This window comes from Sardina pilchardus, chromosome 7 (assembly GCF_963854185.1).
Source record: "Sardina pilchardus chromosome 7, fSarPil1.1, whole genome shotgun sequence".
Taxonomy (NCBI): domain Eukaryota; kingdom Metazoa; phylum Chordata; class Actinopteri; order Clupeiformes; family Clupeidae; genus Sardina; species Sardina pilchardus.
In genome coordinates, this window is record NC_085000.1 from 3643204 (window position 1) to 3663819 (window position 20616).

Here is a 20616-nt window from a genome sequence, read left to right on the forward strand (position 1 = left end):
ACAGTAATGCATGCCAACAGCAACGGTATCAAAACAGTAACTACAGAAACAATACTTATATTAAAAATATATATATTCTTGCTGTTGCTGTTTTTGGTGCTCGTTTTGTGGTTGATGTTGTTTCTGGTGGTGTTTTGGCGTTGGTGTGATTAATTGTTGTTATTAATTCAGAGTGCATGTGTATACTGTATTATGCATCACTGTGACACATTATGTAGGATGTTCTAATATTTATCCGTGTTGTTGTTTGGGGCCCCTGAGGAGGGCGAGTTAGCAGCTAGCTGCCAATCATGTTAACGCGCCAGAGTGATTATCAGGTGATGCACTCACACTAATTAGCGATGACGAGAACTCCACGTGGCACGGTGGAAGGTGCGACTGCGGTGCCAGTTGGTGGATGAGCAAAGCCAGCCTGCCATCTCACCTAAGAGCAAGCGAAAAAACGCCAGCCTGCCATCTCACCTAAGAGCGAGCGGAAAAATGAGGCCAACTTGGTTCCCATGGGCCAGCAGACAGACGGCAACAGTGGCACAGTTTACAGGGAAGTCAGTGATCCGAGCACGAGAGAGAGACAGATACAGAGAGAGAAAGAGAGAGGATGAGAGAGAGAGAGAGATACAAAGAGAGAGAGAGAGGATGAGAGAGACAGATACACAGAGAGAGAGATACAAAGAGAGAGAGAGGATAGAGGATGAGAGAGAGATACAAAGAGAGAGAGTGAGAGATATAAAGAGAGAGAGAGAGGATGAGAGACAGAAAGAGAGGGATACAAAGAGAGACATGCAAAGAGAAAGAGCATAAGAGATAGAGATACAAAGAGGGTGATAGAGAGAGAGAGAGAGAGAAAGACAGCGTGAGTGAGCGAGCGAGCGAGCGAGGGCATCAGTGGTAACAGAACATTGCATGTTTGGCGTAGGAGGTAGACACACTAGGCAGTGCCATTTCACGGTTGGTCTAGCCCCATTGACTAGCTCAGTGTGCTCTAGCACGTCATGTTATTGTGCGTGGTGTGACCTCTACAGCTCTCCTTCTCTAGATCTGCCGCTTCCACTCGGAACACGTCGGGCATGAAACATAAATGAGTTTTGCCAGGTTCGCTCCGAACACGTTTCCCCACTAAGTAGCGGACTCCATTCAGCTCCACTGTAGAGTAGTCCAGTTGGCATCGGATCCAAATGAAGGCTTCAGGAGAGAGAGACAGATGAGCTGCACTGAGCTGATTAGAACATGTGTAAAACAAAGAGACAGAAACGGAAACAACCTTCAAGGTGAAGCATGAACGACACACAGGCGATGCTTTTTTACGACATAGCCGAATTGAACTAACGCCCATTTCATTGCGTGTGAGACCTTCCAAATTACGACCTGTACCCCTGCAAGCAATTCCCTATCAGTCAATAAGGGTTGTGTAACTTGTGTTGTAATATGATCCTATAAAGACAGAAATATTAATTTCACTGCTTAAGGCTGGCGTCGGTAGCATATGCTCAGCACCTTGTAGCCCTCAGGGTAAGCATATGATGATGATGAGCATATGGGCGAGCTGTGAGAATGACTAAACCTTAAACCTGCTGACATCTGTCTCCATGACTCACCATACACTGCAGTTGTCGTTACCCAGCAGATGTGTTTTTGTCGTTGTAGTTCTTGGTTACACTTAAGCCTTAACTTATGGTTTGTCAGAATGACTGCCTCAGACCCCTGGAGACTGTAATAGATAGTTTGACTGTATATACAGCAGCACAAGCGCTTTACAGGATGGTCAGCTATAGCTTGAGAATTGGCTCCATGCAGTCGACGACGTGCGTGCCGTTCGGCTCAGTGCGTCGATTCACAACTGATCTCAGATCTCAGAGGTCACTCACTCTCCATATCCATTAACGCAGAGTTCTGTTCTAAAGGTATAAATAAGCACTGAATGGGGATCTGCTTTCTTTTGCACGTCATGCACTGACAGGAACGCTGATTTGTGATAATTAAAATAGAGTTGTCCTGTTGTGTTGTTTATGCGCTTTGACTCACAACAACCCTCCCTGTCTCTCTCTCTCTCTCTCTCTCTCTCTCTCTCTCTCTCTCTGTGTGTGTGTGTGTGTGTTTTCCCTGGTGTGTTGCAGCCTGTCCCTTTGGCTCCTTTAAAGCGGCCCAAGGGGACCACTTGTGTCTGAAGTGCCCCATCAACAGCCGCACCACCACCGAGGGGGCAACCAACTGCGTCTGCCTAAACGGCTACTACCGCACGGACACCGACCCAGTGCAGATGCCCTGTACCAGTGAGTATGCCCCTACGCCTTGTTTACCTCCTGGTTTGTCTCCTTGTACCTCTAGGTTCTTATCGCTGATTTGCAGTCCACCGATCCACACCCAGCAACAACAACAACAACATCAACAACAACAACAACACCCAGTGCCATCGTCACAATCCACTCAAGAGCCCATTCACGGCTGTGTCACGCATAATTATCCGCAAAGATTAGCTTTTTAAATCAGAACCTTTGAATCGACTGAAGGTATTCATGCCCCCCCCTCCATCCCTCCCCTCCGAGAACCAGACGATGAACCATGTCAAGGAGCTGTGTTTCATCTCCAGAGATGCTTGTCCTTGCCTCTTCTTTTTTTTGATTTTGAAGTTTGGTAGACCAAAAGAACGCTCTTTTCTTCCTCCTTTTATGCAGCACAATATGAATTTTAAAAAAAAGGACGCAGGGAAGAATGGCTGGAATAAGATTTGCATAAGCCCCCCCCCCCCTCCCTCTCTTTGGTCGATGACCGGGACGCACGCTCTGCCAGTAGTGGCATTGATGTTGTGCTGAGTGGCCTTGGCGCTCCTCGAGAGAGAGGAGTATAGAGAGGAACTCTTGGTGCCATTGTTCGGCTTGTGCTTAATGGACCAAGGCCACACTGCTCTTTTCATTTTAATTCCCATTAAAGAATTGTTAATTAGCCGCAGTGTTGTGCAAAACCCATAAGCCCCCACATCCCTGGGAATAAATGTCACTAATGGACTGATGATAACTGGCTCTAGCGCAAATGAAATTGTTCGGATTGCTTGGAGACAATCAACCTCTCTGCCTCTTTTCTCTCTGGAGACAGACAGGCTACGCAGACAGGCTATGCAGTATAATTGTGTTCCTTCAATTATATCACAGCGAGTGAGGTTCCCGATATTGTCTTTCTATTTCCCCCGTTCGAATTAGATGTCCCATTTGGGTAAAAATGGCTGTTTTCCCCATTGTTTGAGACATCATGAGATCTCTCTTCTTGGGAATATGATACTGCTGAACAAAGCACAGAACTTTTCTGTTTAATGTAGTGCACTTTCACACACAGTCAGTCTTAATGTAACTTAACCGCACACTAAACTGATTGTTCCAATGTGAACTGTGAGTGAGTTTTGTGAGTTTTGTTGGTCAACCATCACTGTATGTTGTCAGAGAAGTGAGAAGTTTGCAATGCCTTGGTCATAAATTGCACTTGCACTCAGACTCATAAAATGTGTCTCAAAGACAATTCAGCACTAACTCAATTTCAAATGTTATGCCTGAGGTGGTTGGAAATCTTAAATTTGAAAATGAAGGATGGGTTTTTCCCCCCCTGCATCTTTGTTTGTGCTGTTGTGAAAAAAGGCCCTTCCTGTTCTTCAAATGGAGGAATATGACCCTGACCATGGCATTGCTCTGAATTTCATTCCCTGAAAGGACACAAACTCATAAAACATGTCTCTTCCTGGTGCTGTACATTCACACATAATAAAAGTCTCTGATAAATATGTAAATAAGACTGGCGTTGCAGTGACATTTGTGAGGAAGAAGACGGCAACTGTGAACTTACAGGAGGATACCACCAAGGTTTGTGGAGGAGGCAACCTGATTACGGCTCGGTGGAAAGTGTGTAAGACTGTGAGCCACGTCCAGCGAGTTAATGTCCTCCCTGGGCAGCACTGTTACGGGATCTCTGAGTGTATCTGGCTGCCCATAACTGGAATTGTCATCTGTCAGAATGTGGTACGTCTCCTGTGTGAAATACGAGGCATGAAATGCCTGCTAGACATCACTGTAACTAATGCTTGCTCTCTTGTTTCAATGTCCTGCTTCTTTTTCTTTTTCTTTTTCTTTCTTTCCTTCTTTCTTTTTTCCCGTCAGCGATCCCCTCTGCGCCCCAGAACGTGATCTCCAGTGTCAACGAGACGTCCCTGCAGCTGGAGTGGGGGTCGCCGCGGGAGACGGGCGGGCGCGACGACGTGGTCTACAACATCATCTGCAAGAGCTGCGGCGCCGGGCGAGGGGCCTGCACGCGCTGCGGAGACAACGTCCAGTTCGCGCCGCGCCAGCTGGGCCTGACCGAGCCGCGCGTCCACATCAGCGACCTGCTGGCGCACACCCAGTACACCTTCGAGATCCAGGCGGTCAACGGTGTGTCCGACCAGAGCGTCTACTCGCCGCACTTCTCCTCCGTCAACATCACCACCAATCAGGCTGGTAAGTGACCAGGCCTGTTAGTGACTAAGAAGCAGTGCAAAGGCCAGGTCCATCTATCCCCTGGCCAAGTGGACGGATGCAGGGTCCAGTACATCAGTATCCAGGAGAATAAACAATGACCCACACACCACATAGCTCCCATTCACAGTGTTTGTACGCCAGATAGCTCCCATTCATGTTTTCAAGTTTTATTTTGTTTGTGACGTTTCCTGTCAGTGATTAGAATTTTCAAGAACTTCACTGCACATTAATCAAGGCCACACACACACACACTTTATGCGCTTGACTAGTTGCTCATAAACTGAATGATAAATATGGGTATATGTGAAAATAAGATGGATGAAAATATCCAGAAACAATCACTGCACACAAACAAGCTTTAGTAATGGCAAAGTACAGTGGTGGGTGCCTTCCTTTGATTTAAGTCGTTTTTTGGTGGGGGTGGTGGGTGGTGGAATGAGGGGGATTTATGTGCTGAGTGCACACATTTTCTTCCCAGCAGCAGTTTTCTGTCCCAGCATGAGTCCATCATTAGACTATCTGGGCTGTATGTGCAACTCCTCAGAGCCCTGTTTGGAATTAAGGCCCGCTGCTCTATTATTCCTCCTGCCATGGCCACTGCCGCTCGCTGCCCGCCGCTTTTCTCCTCTACCCCGCTCCGTTCCGCTCCGCTCCGCTCGACTCCGCCCGACTCCGCTAGGCCCACTGCTCCACTTCTGAGTGCAAGCACTCGAAAAACCCAAAACGGAGCCGGAGCCCCTAGCCGCCCCGTCCAGCGCTTTTGGACGCTCTGAACCTTAGCGCTGAGGTTGTGATATGGAAATGGTATAAAGTTATCTTGCTATGAGGCATTTTTGTTTAAAAAAAAAAAAAAAAAAAAGAGCACAGTTGAGAGCTGGTTGGGGCATTTGTGGAGGGGTTGGCAGGGTGGGGCGAGTGGGGTGAGTGGGTGGGGGGGGGGGGTTAGGGGTTAGTGGAGCATTTTAATGAGGGCTCTGCCCAGGGCATTTCCACTCTGAACTCACTGGCCCTGCCAACGGAGGCTCTGTCTCCACCGGTGTTTCTGTCAGCCCGTATTACCGCCTGAGCGCTGCTGAGCGCAGACAAAAAGTGCAGTTCACACCATTAACACCCGTGCAAGTGAGCGTGGGGGAAGAGATGGAGAGAGCAAGAGAGGGAGAGAGAGAGAGAGAGAGAAGCCGCCCCAGCCAGCCCCAGCGAGAATATAAAAAATGAATTTTAAAAAATGAAGGAAGGATCGGGGAGATGGGCGAGAGCAAGGGACACTATATGGAGGAGAGAGAGAGAGAGAGAGAGAGAGAGAGAGAGAGAGGGGAGGGGGTGGCAAATAGCATTGCCTTGCTGAGTTGGCTAGCAGCGGATTTATTCCCAAATCCACAGTTAGAAGGTTCGCTGTTGTGCCACAAATGGGGACTTTAGAGTTCAGAGGTTTGATGGTGTTGCCAAAATACCAAATAAGCCTGATTTGCAAAATCAAGGTTATGTTCGCAGGGCAAGCACCATTAGGGGGATGAATGTTTTAATGTTTATTTCTTTTTTAAAAGAACTACTGATGAGTGCGTGAAACAGAACCATCTGTCTGTGACTTCCTCGGGTAGCATCAAGCCTGTAAAAGATCACGTTTAATCACAAGCACTGTGATGTCTGTCATATACTAGCCAAGCCAGGATATGCCCACTTTGAAATTGAAGATGATATCTTGACACAGGCACTCACATTGAAGTCCTCTGTGTAGGAGATGCTTTAAAGCACCATTAAAGAGGTTATTACTTTGTAATTTACCACGGGGGGATACCACTGGAGAAGAGAGAGAGAGAGAGAGAGGGGATGAGAGAGAGAGAGAGAGAAAGAGAAATCCCCAAAATCCTTTGCAGATGTAGAGTATCATAATTGGCTGTCTGATTCGCTTCCAGTGTGCCACAAGGACATATGATTTTTTCATGCCAGCTTCAAGAGCACTGCTTGTGCCTCATAAATCCGACTCCAAACGGGGCGGGCTGCATGATAAAGTAGCCATTACCGTAATGTATGTGCTGCTCTGATGGCTTCAGCAGTGGAGAGGAGTGCCTCTAATGAGCAGAGCATCTGAATTTATTTGCTTGTACCTGTCGCTGGGACTGCAATCTCCGCTGCATCGCCCGCGTGCGCCGGGTTAGCTTTTTAGCAGGCGCGTTGCGTGAGCTATTGTGGTGGCCATTACTCAGACAAATGACATGCGAAAACCATTCCGAAATGTATCCGAACAAAAGCCCAACTGCCCACACATCATTTCCCATGGAGGAAATATTGACATCCGGCCATTAACATCCCTCAGGTCCGCACACAGTGTGTTAAACATATATAATACATAATGCTGTATTAGGGTTAGAGTAATGTTAAGGTTAAGTTTTACATTAAATAATATGAAAGGTACTTACAAATTGCAGCAACAATTTGAAACAGCGCCCGGAAAATGGATATGTCAGTCAGCTTCTGTTTCATGCTGCTATCGTAGTCTATGGTCTACGGTCTAATCACAACAGTGAATATCAGTGTGTTCACATTAACATAACTGTAAATTATATTCATATAATTCATATATGATTCATAATCATAATAATATTTTGTGGAAATCATTTCAAATGCGGTGCACTAAGAGCTAGACGGGCCCCCCGTGCATGTCTGTTTCATGCGGCTATTATGGTCTATGGTCTCATCACAGCAGGCGCACTACCCATGTGCCTCAGTCATGTGCCATTCTCTACTGCCCACTACTGGGAGTCATGGAAAAGCCCCTCCGACACCACGGCTGTCTCGCGCCGTGCTGTTTTATGAACTCCATCATCTTTTTTAACCTGTTCTGAAATCTCACCCTCGCTATTTTTAGAATCCTCTCTCTCTCTCTCTCTCTCCACTCTCTTTCTCTCTGCCTCTCTCTCTCTCTCTCTCTCTCTTTTTTTTCTTTACAAGGCTGGCTCCTGTGGGACGGCGTTCTTAAAAATGAAGTCGCTCTGATTTCCCAAGCTTTTATATCTCCCACAGTAAGCAGAGGCGCCCTGCAGTTCGCTCTTAATGGAGATACTTGCAGCTCTGCTGCAGCCAAATGGCTGTGTGCATTGACAGAGAGCCAGTTCATATAAACCCTCGCTGGAGAAGGCCAAAGGCATGGCTCGCCGTCCTCGACTGAGAGTTTCTATGGGCCATGTGCTACATCCTCAGGCATTTTATGAAGTCCAATTAAATTTACAGCGCCACTGAATGACGGCCTTGGTTTCCAATACATCACTTTGGCTAAAAGGGAGCCGGGACCTCACGGCTGCAGTTGTTAGTTTGCTCATTCCGTGGCAAATCATGCTGTGCTTATTACTAGTGCTGATGAATTAAACATCATGTAAACAAATTACTGATGGAGGACTAACTCGCTCTCTCTTTTCTCTATCTCTTTTGCTGTCTCTTCACTTTCTCATTCTCTTTCTGCCTTTCAATGTTTCTTGATTCTTTCTCTCTCTCTTTCTCTCTCTCTCTCTCTCTCTCTTTTTCTCTCTCTCCAGCCCCATCAGTTGTGTCCATTATTCATCAGGTCAGCAGGTCTGTGGACAGCATAACACTGTCCTGGTCTCAACCTGACCAACCCAACGGGGTTATCCTTGACTATGAGCTCCAGTACTATGAGAAGGTACACACACACACACACACACACACACACACACACACACACAGCTTTTCTCACCAATACTTCACTGGCAGTTGTGTATGTAGCTCTACTGTAAGTATACTGTAGTAGCAGTTGTTCACACTGTGTTCCCTCATCACACACACACACACACACACACACACACACACACAGACAGACACACACACACACACACACACACACACACACACACACACACACGTACTGTATGTAAGCTGAAGTACAGTAGCGGTTGTCCACTCTGTGTTCCCGCAGAACATGGCCGAGGTGAACTCCTCCACCACGAGGAGCCAGACGAACACGGCGGTCATCCGCGGCCTGAAGTCCGGCAACATCTACGTGTTCCAGGTTCGGGCCAGGACCGTGGCCGGCTTCGGACGCTTCAGCGGAAAAATGTACTTCCAGACCATGACTGAAGGTTTGAGAAACTTTCCAAAAAATCTCCCTCTTTTATTAGCCTCAATATACGCAGCCATGAAAAAGACCAATACAGTGTAATGGTCCGTGATGAAGTAGTTAAGTTGCCAAATGTTGCTGGAGAAGAAATGAAAAAATAATTGTTTAAGCTAACGACGCATTGTAAGGGGCGCATGGAAGGGAAGTGCGCAGTCAGACACCGACTGCAGGCAGAGCCCACAGCTTGACCAGACATTAGCCACTGATCCTCTGCCAGACATCAGTGAGTCACTCAGATGGAGAGAGGGTCCATAGATCAGGCTGCCAAACCCTCAGCTCAACACCAGACCCCCTTGCCAGCCCCGGACCCATATGCCCATCTCTCTGGCTCGACTGTAAGCCTGTGACAGGACACACTGATGCAGTGTGTGGCCTTCAGGTGGCTGTATTCAGGAGTCTAGGCGGAGGTGTTGATGTAGAAAGGAGAAAGAGACTTCTGTATGCAGTCAACCTTGTGTGATATTCAACCTTGATGGACTTGTCAAATTCCTGTAGCATTAGGCGTGATTCATAAATATGACATTGACTTTGAGTCTGTGTGTGTGGATGTGTGTGTGTGTGTGTGTGTGTGTGTGTATGGGTGTGGGTGGTGTTTCTTTTACCCTTGAAACTGTCAAACCCAAGAAAGATCGTTTAACTGCTTAAAGGGGAACTATGCAGGGTTTTTTTTCCAGCTTAATTTACCATAGCTTAAGGAGTCATTGGAATGGTTATATGACTTTTTCCGGGGTGACTAGTGGCCTTCTGGCTTCCCCCTAGCGCCTGTGAGTGGAAAAAACAGCCTTGCAACTTTGGACAGGCGAGCCGCTGGCGTGTCAAAAAGTCCAAAAGTCTTGCAGTCTCGCAATGTAACATATTTCTCCGGCTAGAACAGAGTAGCGATGGAGTTTCTCAGACATTTGTGTCATGGCAGAGCTGGCGAAAAAGAAGCAGAAAGCAATTAAACCAGAGGAACAGGGAAAGAGGAAATGGCTCTGTAGAGAAAACTGTGAGTAAGAAGCGAGCAAAGAAATTAAACTAAACTGCATAGTTCCCCTTTAAATCTGTTGGACTGTTCTGAAAATAGGATCGGTAATAAAAACTATTGATGATCATAATGTGCAATCAAATAAAGTCATTTGAAATGTGTGTGCACTTCCACAGAGGAGTACAACACTAGTCTGCAGGAGAAGTTGCCTCTCATCATCGGGTCGGCGGCTGCGGGCGTCGTTTTTCTCATAGCCATCGTGGTTGTCATCATCGTATGCAATAGGTGAGTCAACGTTGTCTCTCTCTTTATCTCTTTCTGTTTCTTTCTCTCTCTCTCTCTCTCTCTCTCCAGCCTCCCCCTCACTCCCATAAGAAATGAAGCCCACATGCATTTTTAAGGCCTGTCTAAGATGCTGGTGCGCTGAATCACACCTACTGTAGCCACCACAAATGATAGTGTGCCTTCCCCCAGCCGTGGGTGGCTGCTCAACACGTTGGGTTTTCAGGTGATGTGTTTTATATTAAGCTGAATTTGTGTGTCTGTGTGTGTGTGTGTGTGTGTGTGTGTGTGTGTGTGTGTGTGTGTGTGTGTGTGTGTTTCTTTCTTCTCCAGGAGGAGCAGTGACAGGACTGAGTCGGAGTACACAGACAAACTGCAGCACTACACCAGCGGCCACAGTGAGTAACCAGCCCTGTGGCCACCTGTTTTCTCTTTTCTCCCCCTCTCGTCTCCTCCTCTTATCTCCACATCTCTCCTCCTCTCCTCTCCACTTCTCCTCCTCCCCTCCTCTCCTCCTCTCCTCTCATTCTCTCCTCTCTTTCCCTCTCCTGACTTCTCCTCTCCTCTTTCCTTGTGTCCTCTCCTCTCCTCCTCTCTTCCTCTCCTCTCCTCTTCTCTCCTCTCCTTTCCTCTCTTCTCCCCCTTTCTCCTCTCTCCTCCTCCCCTCTCTTCCCCTCTCTTCCTCTCCTCCTCTCCTCTCTCCTCCTTCCGTCTCCTCTCCTCTCCTCTTGGTCCCCACACCCTGTGACATGCCAGACGGCTCCATGTGACGTCCTCATCCCCAGTGGGCTCCAGGCGCAGAGATGTCGAAGAGTAGCTGACCCTGAGATTTCAGAACACATTTCACAGCAGGGACTCAGCATGAAGGGTGGCCATCGAGTGTAGTCACTCGGACCATTTTTCAACACACACAGGGTGTCACTGAAAGCAAGTTTGAAAGACACCTTGAGAATGTTACAGCATACGTGCGGTTCACCATTCTAAAATAGTTCCCTAATTCTAAATCCATTTTGGTATGTTATGGAGAACAATTCAAAACGACAATTAAAGCCATGTAAAATCACAAAAGTAATGTTGTTTTCAAAGTAACAAGCTCTGTCATGACGGAATGTGATATGATAATGGAATGCAATATAAAAGCAAATGTCAAAACATATTAAAGTCAGTTGAGCAGCCAAGCCAAGCCAAGCAGATGCAAATAGATTGCTCATTGTGGACTTGGCAAGAACTGCATCTTGTGCTTTGCTTTCCAAGTGTCTCCAGGAATGAAGATCTACATCGACCCCTTCACCTACGAGGATCCCAATGAGGCTGTGCGCGAGTTCGCCAAAGAGATTGACATGTCCTGTGTGAAGATCGAGGAGGTCATTGGTGCAGGTTGGTGCATTGGTGCACTGTACTGGAATAACATCTGTAGACATGCAGCGTTGTCATTTCTTATCCAATGTCTCAAATGAAATAGAAAATAAGAGAATATGAGAAATGAGCATCTTTAGTGTTTTTGTGATAGTCATATATTATACATTTAAATGTGTGCGCCATTGCAGAAATCTTAACACCACCGAAATAAATGGAAATACCACCATCTGGCGCTCTCATCATAAATAATGTCTGAATGGCCTTTCTCATTATCTCCAATGGGCTGTCTCATTATCTCCATGGTAGCACATGTGGTGGCCATCAAGACCATAATGTCTGTTATCCATCTCTTTCCTCCTCCCTCCTCCTCCTTCGCTCTTCCCCTCTCCTGCAGGTGAGTTCGGAGAGGTGTGCAGCGGGAACTTGAAGCTGCCGGGGAAGAGGGAGATCCTGGTGGCCATCAAGACGCTCAAGTCGGGCTACACGGACAAGCAGAGGCGGGACTTCCTGTCGGAGGCGAGCATCATGGGCCAGTTTGACCACCCCAACATCATCCACCTGGAGGGGGTGGTCACCAAGAGCAACCCTGTGATGATCATCACCGAGTTCATGGAGAACGGCTCCTTAGACTCCTTCCTCAGGGTGAGGATCTTTTTTTCTGACCTATGAGCGCCCCCTCATGGTGAAAGGCAGAAGTAACCCCAAAGGCATGATTATCCACCATGAGCACACATATACACTTTCTCTGTAGCTGTTTTTATTACTCAGATGTTCAAAGCCTGTAATTACCAAAGTTCCCTATTATGTTAGCTATACAATTAAGAATGTAGAGATTAGGGTGTTGCTGCAATATAGTACAATTTGAACATGTGTTTCTCCTTTAAACAGACACAGCAGAGTACAGCTGTGTGTATCAGCAGAAATGCCAAATACAGCAGGAGTACTAACCTGTCTATCTCTGAGTACTTGAGCTGCATTTTCAAGCAGTCATCACTCTAGCAACTCCATGTATGGAACCCTGTGTGTGTACTTGTCGTGTAGCAGGCTGTGTGAGTGTGTGTGTGGGTGTGTGGATGTGCGTGTGTGTGCGTGTGTGTGCGTGTGTGTGTGTGTGTGTGTGTGTGTGTGTGCGTGTGTGTGTGTATGTGCGTGTGCGTGCGTGTATGTGTGTCTGCCCCTGTGGCTCGGGCCCAGCTGTGTGCAGCTGGAAGCACAGCTGGATCAGAGGTGTGTGTGTGCGTCCAGATGAGCAGCCCGAAAGGGGTGTGAATGAATTCACACCACGCCGCTCGGCTCCTCGCGGGGCAAGAGTAGTGCCGTTGCCAGCAAAGCTGCAAATGACTTAGCTCCCGCGGTCTTTTGAAAGGATGTGTTGTAAATGTGTTCCCCATTTCCTATATCCCCTTTGAACAACAACTGTGGGTGGGAATGCAATGCTCTGAGGGCTTTTTTGTTGCATAGGAACGAATATCCTATAATTTACTTTGTGATACTTACAGTAGCCCTTTTTTTTAGCTGCGCTGCTGAATATAAATTGTAGGTCAGAATGCGACGAATGTTGGCGCTTTGCATGGGTGTGTTCAAGGACATGCCAATAATATCGTTTATATCACACACACATCTCCGCTATGTAGCCACGCAGCAGATAGCAGGGGCTTGGCAAACACTGTAAGGAATGACCTAGTTCTGTGTCGATTTGCTTTTATATTAGTATTGAGCTTATGAGTCTTTTCCGAGCTAAATGATTTCTACTCTGAGCAATACCTGCTTGCAGATTGGCACCAAGCTGTGCTGCTCTCACTCAGTGAGGTTCACGGTTGTAATTACAGAATGTTGCCTGGTAAACTCTCATGGAAAATGTCTCTTTTCAGCAAAACGACGGGCAGTTCACCGTGATCCAGCTGGTGGGCATGATGCGTGGCATCGCGGCGGGCATGAAGTACCTGTGCGACATGAACTACGTGCACCGGGACCTGGCCGCCCGCAACATCCTGGTCAACAGCAACCTGGTGTGCAAGGTGTCCGACTTCGGCCTCTCGCGGTTCCTGGAGGACGACACATCTGACCCGACCTACACGAGTGCACTGGTGAGTTTGGTAGTGTTGGCGGTGGTGATGGTGATGGTGGTGGTGGTGGTGGTGGTGGTGGAGATGGTGGTGGTGGAGGTGATGGTGGTGGTGGTGGTGATGGTGATGGTGGTGGTGATGGTGGTGGTGGTGGTGGTGGAGATGGTGGAGATGGTGGTGGTGGTGGTGATGATGGTGGTGGCAGTGGTGGTGATGGTAGTGATGGTGGTGGCGGTGGTGATGGTGGTGATGGTGGTGGCGGTGGTGATGGTGGTGGTGGAGATGGTGGTGGTGGAGGTGATGGTGGTGATGGTGGTGGCGGTGGTGATGGTGGTGGTGGAGATGGTGGTGGTGGAGGTGATGGTGGTGGTGGTGGTGATGGTGGTGGTGGCGGTGATGATGGTGATGATGGTGGTGGCGGTGGTGGTGATGGTGGTGATGGTGGTGGCGGTGGTGATGGTGGTGATGGTGGTGGCGGTGGTGCTGGCATGGATGGTGTTCTGTGTGTACAGTAGTCTGTGCTGTATGCGGGGTGGCAATTACATAAACAGCCCATGGGGCAGAATCCACCTCCTCCTCCTGCTGCCCAGTGTATGTGTGTGCGTGTGTGTGTGTGTGTGTGTGTGTGTGTGTGTGTGTGTGTGTGTGTGTGTGTGTGTGTGTGTGTACATGAGTAGCTGTGTGTGAGTGTGTGTGTGTGTGTGTGTGTGTGTGTGTACATGAGTAGCTGTGTGTGTATGAGAGTGTGTGTGTGTGTGTGTGTGTGTGTGTGTGTGTGTGTGTGTGTGTGTGTGTCGTCCTTCCCCTTGGCTGACCATGTCTCTCCTCACAGGGAGGGAAAATCCCCATCAGATGGACAGCCCCCGAGGCCATCCAGTACAGGAAGTTCACCTCCTCCAGTGACGTTTGGAGCTACGGCATCGTCATGTGGGAAGTGATGTCATATGGGGAGAGGCCTTACTGGGACATGAGCAATCAAGATGTAGGTTCCACTCAATTACATCATATCAGCATACTGACTATTTGGATTCACTAGATTGAATACAATATATTACCTTAATAACCCTACGATGCGGAAAAGCCAAAGCCACAATCACTGTTTGTTATTATACTAATTTACAATGCATTTATATTCCATAATACATTTTATATTCATCTCTATAAAATATCTCTATTCAATATTTAATCTGCCTCTGAATACATTACTATGTTCATGGTTGTGTGGTAGTGTATGCCATCAGTATAATGTGCTACACGGCCATCATATCAAAGCCAACAGCAGTTTATTACAGACATTAAAGCATTACAACCTTCAATCCCTCTGTGACCCATTTAGGTCATCAATGCCATCGAGCAAGACTACAGGTTACCGCCCCCTATGGACTGTCCCACAGCATTGCACCAGCTCATGCTGGACTGCTGGCAGAAGGACCGCAACAACCGGCCCAAGTTCAGCCAGATCGTCAACACCCTGGACAAGATGATTCGTAACCCCAACAGCCTGAAAGCCATGACGCCACTCTCATCAGGGTAAGATGTGTGTCCCTCTCACATAAGAGAGAGAGAGAGACATTGATGGCCACAGGCCACAAACACCAAAGTGTTGTAAGCAAGTGCAATTTTGTTTGGAGTATGCTTGAAAACCTTATTCATACTTTGCACGTGAAGTCACAACTACAAGCTGGCGGGCAAGAACATCATTCTCCAGCAACGAAACCCAGTAGGCCCTAGACTAAATTAATCAAGGCTCTTGCCAGGACGTCGCCAGTTTTACTATACGAAAGTTGTTGTTTTTTTGTGACAGCGTCAACGTTTTTTGCCCGCCAGGTATCCATGGTAGTCACATGACTGCATGAATTGTGAGCATCTGGCCCCATAGGCCTCTGTAGAACAGACTTGTTGAGGTGCCAAGATAGATGGATTACAGATGTTCCCATTTGATGATGGGCATCAATGCCCATGTTCCCATCTGGAGATGGACAGCCTTACAGATGTTCCCATTTGAAGTTTTATAGTGGGCCTCCAGGTTGTTACTGGTCAGAGGCTGGAGTAGGGGATCTGATCAGTCGGCCTTGCTTAATGTAAACATTTATTAAGGAGAACAATGCTAGAACTCATTGACCTTATTGTACCGAAAGGGCATAAGGCATTGCAGTCATTCTACATTCTATATATTCTATATGTTTCATATATATGTCTATTGAAAACAAGTTGAAGCCGTTATTGATGAACTGGCCAGGCCACATAACTTTTTCTGCCTTTGACTCACTGGTCAGCTTCTATATGAAGTGAGAGTATGAAGTAAAATGCTGAATCGTTATTCTCATAACTTCAGATTTTATCGATTCCTTTCAAGCTTATCAGATCTCAAGCGCATGCCCTTTTGTTCTCACGCCATATTCTGCTGTCCCGACGCTGCAAGTTTTCTAATGTGAAATCTTGGCCCTTCTCTGTGGTGATTCATCTTGTTGCATCTCTCTCCCTCTCTCCCTCTCTCTCTCTATCTGTCTTTCCCTCCCTCTGTTTATCTATTTCTCTCTCTCTCTCTCTCTCTCTCTCTCTCTTTCCCTCTTCATCTGTGTCTCACTCTCCCTGTCTTTACATCTATCTATCTATCTCTGTCTCGCTTGCTGTCTCTCCCTCTTCATCTCTCTCTCTCTCTCTCCCTCTTCATCTCTCTGTCTCCATGCAGTGCCCATCTACCTCTGCTGGACCGCTCCACGCCAGACTTCTCCAGCTTCAACACCGTGGACGAGTGGCTGGACGCCATCAAGATGGGCCAGTACAAAGAGAGCTTTGCCAACGCAGACTATGTCACCTTCGACGCCGTCTCCCAAATGACCATGGAGTAAGAAGCACCTGCTGCTCGTCACCTTCACAACAGTGTCACTGAACACTGTCAGCTAACACTGTAGCAGACTTGATATAATAATAATTATAATGACAATAAGCTTTATTTGTATAGCACCTTTCATACACAGAATTCAGTCGGGGTGCTTTACATATAACACAATAATAAAGAAGAAGAAAATTATAGGCAACTTCCCACCCTTAGATTGTATTGAATAACCATGCTTTATATAGCTTGATATGGGTTAGGGTTAGACCATAAGACCTGCGTTTTGTACCTGGACCTGTGACATTTCGGAATCTAACAAAGCAACACGTGCGTGTTGGTGGGCATGTTCAACACAAATGCTCACCAAATTTGGTTATTTTCTATGAATGTATGTGTCAATCACAACAGACAACACACTAGGTGGCGCTATAGAGTCCCTAAGCCACACCCCAGACCAGAGCTCTGTCTCTGCCTGCCTAGCGGCAGCAATAGCATACAAGCCTACATAATTGCCGTGAACTTGCCTTTTGTAAATTACAACTACAAAATGAAGCTTATGATAGTATAGGCCTATAATAAAATAACATAACATAGCATAACACAACATAACCACCAGTGATAATACTCTTTATTTATTTGAACAATTCAAAGGTATTTAAACCTATTCTTAAGTTACACCTCTAATTATTTAGCCTATTCTATATGAATTAAACATAAACCGAAACAGCAGACTTTTTCCCTCGAATTTGTCATGTAATGCAAATTATACATACATGTACTGTATTTGCTCTCGTTTGACTAACACTGAATACTAATACGATTCATTAGTCATTTGATCCATAGTCATTTCTTAATTTCTTGTCAACAACCCCAAGCCTTTTCATTTTACTTTATGTAAAATCTACAACATCTGCAGCACTGGTGCATGCTTTCATTTTGGCTGAAATATTTGTCACCACTGTTTCCTTAGTGCTTGATTTGGATGGGAACATCTGTCAGTGTCTGATTCCCCAATCTCTCTCTCTCTCTCTCTCTCTCTCTCTCTCTCTCTCTGTTTCTCAGTGACATCATGAGAATCGGTGTGACGCTGGCTGGTCACCAGAAGAAGATCTTCAACAGTGTCCAGATGATGCGAGCACAGATGAACCAGATCCAGTCAGTGGAAGTCTAACACACACTCACACACACACACACACACACACACACACACACACACACACACACACATACTCTCTCTCTCTCTCTTTCTTTCTACTGTATCTGTCTCTCTCATATATATAAACACACACAACACACACACAACACACACATACACGTGTAGAGGAAGAATGGAGGGATACCAGGTGTGTGCCCCCTGGATGGCTCTTCCTCCTCCTCTTCCTCCTCCACCCCTCTCTCTCTCAGACTGGCCTCCCGAGCCTCCCAATCCTGCAGTTCCCAGTGGACACTGCTCCTGTTAGGAGCTCCTTCACACCCCACCTGGCCTTCTCCATCTTCTCCACCAGCACCCTGTCCTACTTCCCCAGCCTTGAGCTCCACAGCCACCAGCACAAACCAGACCAGACCAGACCAGACCAGGCGGACCACTCCGAGTCTGCCCTACCCAGCGGCCAAATCAGTGACTGTCAACAAACAACAAAAGTCCTCAGAACTGTGAACCAGCTCACTGTCATTATTATTATTATTATTATTATTATCATTATTATTGGGCGTTACGTGGAATCACTCCTGGACTAGAAGAGCTAACCGTTTAAGAGACAAGGGCGCATTTTATGCAAAATTTGAACATGAGTTACATTTGGTAATTTACCAGTAAATCTCATTCAAAATATGTAACTAAACTATTGTTTTTCCTTAAAGCACTTACATTTTGTTTTCACATTTTTCTTTTGAACTTCTCAGAACATCCATCTAAATATGCCACTTATGACACCGTCTTTCACATATCAGAGGCACTTTGATTTCTCATGTCAGACATGCCTGCCAGTGCTTTGCGGTTTGAAAAATGTCTTTGAACAATCTCCTTTCTCTTGAACTCTTCTGATGTGACCATGTGCACCTTAGTGGAGAAAGATCACTGTTGTCACAACACCCCCTGTGGCTGTTTTTTTTTTGTCAAAAAAAAAAATGTCGAGACGGTCCCTTGTATTTTATTTTTATTTATATTTTTATTTTGTTGTTTATGTTCTTCTGATGTTTGGGATAGTGCCATAGTGTGCGTAATATTCCCTCCAGCGACTTTTTAAGACAGCGACTTTGTTTTTTCTTGTTAAGTAAAGGGTGCTGTGCTGTCAGTCTGGTAGTATAGACGCTAACGGCAGCTCGTGACGCCTAATGAGCAGGTGTGGAGACCTCAAGGGGAAGTGATGTGAAGACACTTTATGAATCTTTTCTCATATTGTTTAGCTTTTCTTTTTTTTTCAAATCATCTTTTATAATGACGCTTTGTGATTTTTAATACTGGAACCTGTCACATGATAAAAAAAACAAAACAATGTCTTTTCTGGAGGTGTAGTTTAGAACAGTTGATCTGTACAGTTGCAAGACGTGTCCGTTGTCATGATGTTATGTACATACAGTAAACCGTTTGTTATATTTGCTACAGCTCTTGTGCACACTATCCCTAGGTGTGCATTTTGATGAAGTTTTATGGATCGAAGAGACTTTTTCTTTCTCCTCCCTGTTTTTGTCCTTGTTGTTTTGGTCGGTCCTCTTGGTTTGGCTTTTCAGAGTAGTCATGAGATGTGTGTGAATCAATCTAGTCTTCAAACTGACTGGAATTGGAGGTACTTTATAAACACAACAAAAAACTGGGTGTCCCAGTTTCTAATGAGCGTTAGCGTGTTTGGTCGCTCAGCCAGCCCCCCCCAACCTGCTGAGTCACATTTGAGTTGCGTATTTCTTCTTTTTGAGTCACACATCATCACATGGCTACAACTAGCTGAAGCGCCACTGCTCACCGAATCATAACCCTCTGTGTGTCCCATCGTGAAATCTCCCCTCTCAATTGGCTGTCTTTGCCTATCTGAATGACTCCAAAGAAAAAGGCTTACTGTTTGAACTATAGCTTAGAAGAGCTGTAACATCCACAAACTGTGAGTAGTGGAGAGGCCCATGTCTGTTAGAGCACTGCCCTCCAGTGGATTATCTTGGAAGCTCACAGCTTGCACACTCTAAAATGTCTCTCATGACCTAAATAGACCGGGCCGAGGACCAAATAACTCATGGTTCCCTGCGCCCATCCATCCATCCAGTCCTCTGTCATCACTGATCAGTCGTATGTCTCTGGCGTGCTCTATTCATAGTGTACATATGCCACTGACGCCTACAACTCCTCAGATGAATGAACGCGCTGGAGACGTTTTGTGCACTTATGTGTCAAAAATGTGTTTTTTTTTTTTTTTCATTGATTAGGAGATGTTTGTTTGGTCTCCAAATACAGGTGCTCCCAACCATTCACACTGTAATGGAGAACTGAGTGCCTGTGAAAAAATTCACTGTGGTAGCTTTTCATCATATTTGTAATAATCTGCTGGCCAAAAATTGATCCGATTTTGATGAATAATAAATTGAGTTGCAGGTTTTTTTGGAGGTTGCAAGTCTTACCAGCAAAAATGAGCATCTTTGGCCAAGATGTTGTTGAGAAGCTGAAAATGAACTTTGGTATTCGGTTTTTAGTTGAAGGGATTTTTGTCCAGATGGGCAGTTTACCACTTTTTAAACACATGGTGCATTTGCAATATCTAAAAGACGCTTATGTGCAGTTTGTCATTTTAAGCCAACAACTGGAAAACTGATGTAATATTACTTTTGCCATTGTGTTTATGATATTTATTGTGTGTTGCTGTGTTCAACGTCTCATTGGCACTTGCATTTTGGGATACAGATACCTCTGACTGTCAGTTTGACCATTGTTTTTGTAGCATTCACACTTGAAAAATTGTTAGAATGCTTGCTAGAATGACTTTGGGTTTCTGTTTGCTTTGTATTTTGCTACCACAAACACAATTTTACATGAACAAATATGTTGGGAATTGCATGCAAAGATCTCAAGTCATTGCACCTCAGACCCGGTTCCCGGTTCTCAGACCCATAGGTACCGCGAGAGAAATTTGCATTTTGGAATTAAATGTATTCACTCTAATGTGGAAATCACATGACATGTCTCCATTTGGGAACATTTCCAGATTATTTTTGTGTATTTTCCATTTTTATGAGGAAATGCAAAAAAGACCTTTTTTAATTTGTTAAAAATCAGAGAGACATTGTGTTTGTTGTGTACATTCAGGAACCACATACTGTAGTTTGAGAATGCATTGATATGTCAATGACAAACAAACTTCCTGGAAATGTTTACTGACTTCTTATTTTCATGTTTCTTCATTGGCAAGGATGTGTTGTGGTATGCTGTATGATAGAGGTCTGCAGTTTTGGCATTCTGATGGTGAATAACAAAAAAATCACACTTTTGCTCCGCT

General features: G+C 45.9%; 1 protein-coding gene across 1 annotated transcript in view; it reads left to right on the forward strand.

The window, feature by feature from the left end:
* The window catches only part of ephb2a (eph receptor B2a), a 45584-nt gene extending 25220 nt beyond the window's left edge, over nt 1-20364 (forward strand). The window contains exons 4-16 of the mRNA XM_062540345.1: nt 2115-2270; nt 4140-4475; nt 8027-8151; nt 8425-8587; nt 9769-9877; nt 10208-10272; nt 11129-11251; nt 11628-11875; nt 13105-13320; nt 14132-14281; nt 14636-14829; nt 15992-16147; nt 17201-20364. Of these exons, the coding sequence (XP_062396329.1) occupies nt 2115-2270; nt 4140-4475; nt 8027-8151; nt 8425-8587; nt 9769-9877; nt 10208-10272; nt 11129-11251; nt 11628-11875; nt 13105-13320; nt 14132-14281; nt 14636-14829; nt 15992-16147; nt 17201-17309 (2150 nt within the window). The 3' untranslated portion in view covers nt 17310-20364. The remainder of the gene's footprint in view (nt 1-2114; nt 2271-4139; nt 4476-8026; nt 8152-8424; nt 8588-9768; nt 9878-10207; nt 10273-11128; nt 11252-11627; nt 11876-13104; nt 13321-14131; nt 14282-14635; nt 14830-15991; nt 16148-17200) is intronic.
* Nucleotides 20365-20616: the final 252 nt, after the last annotated feature.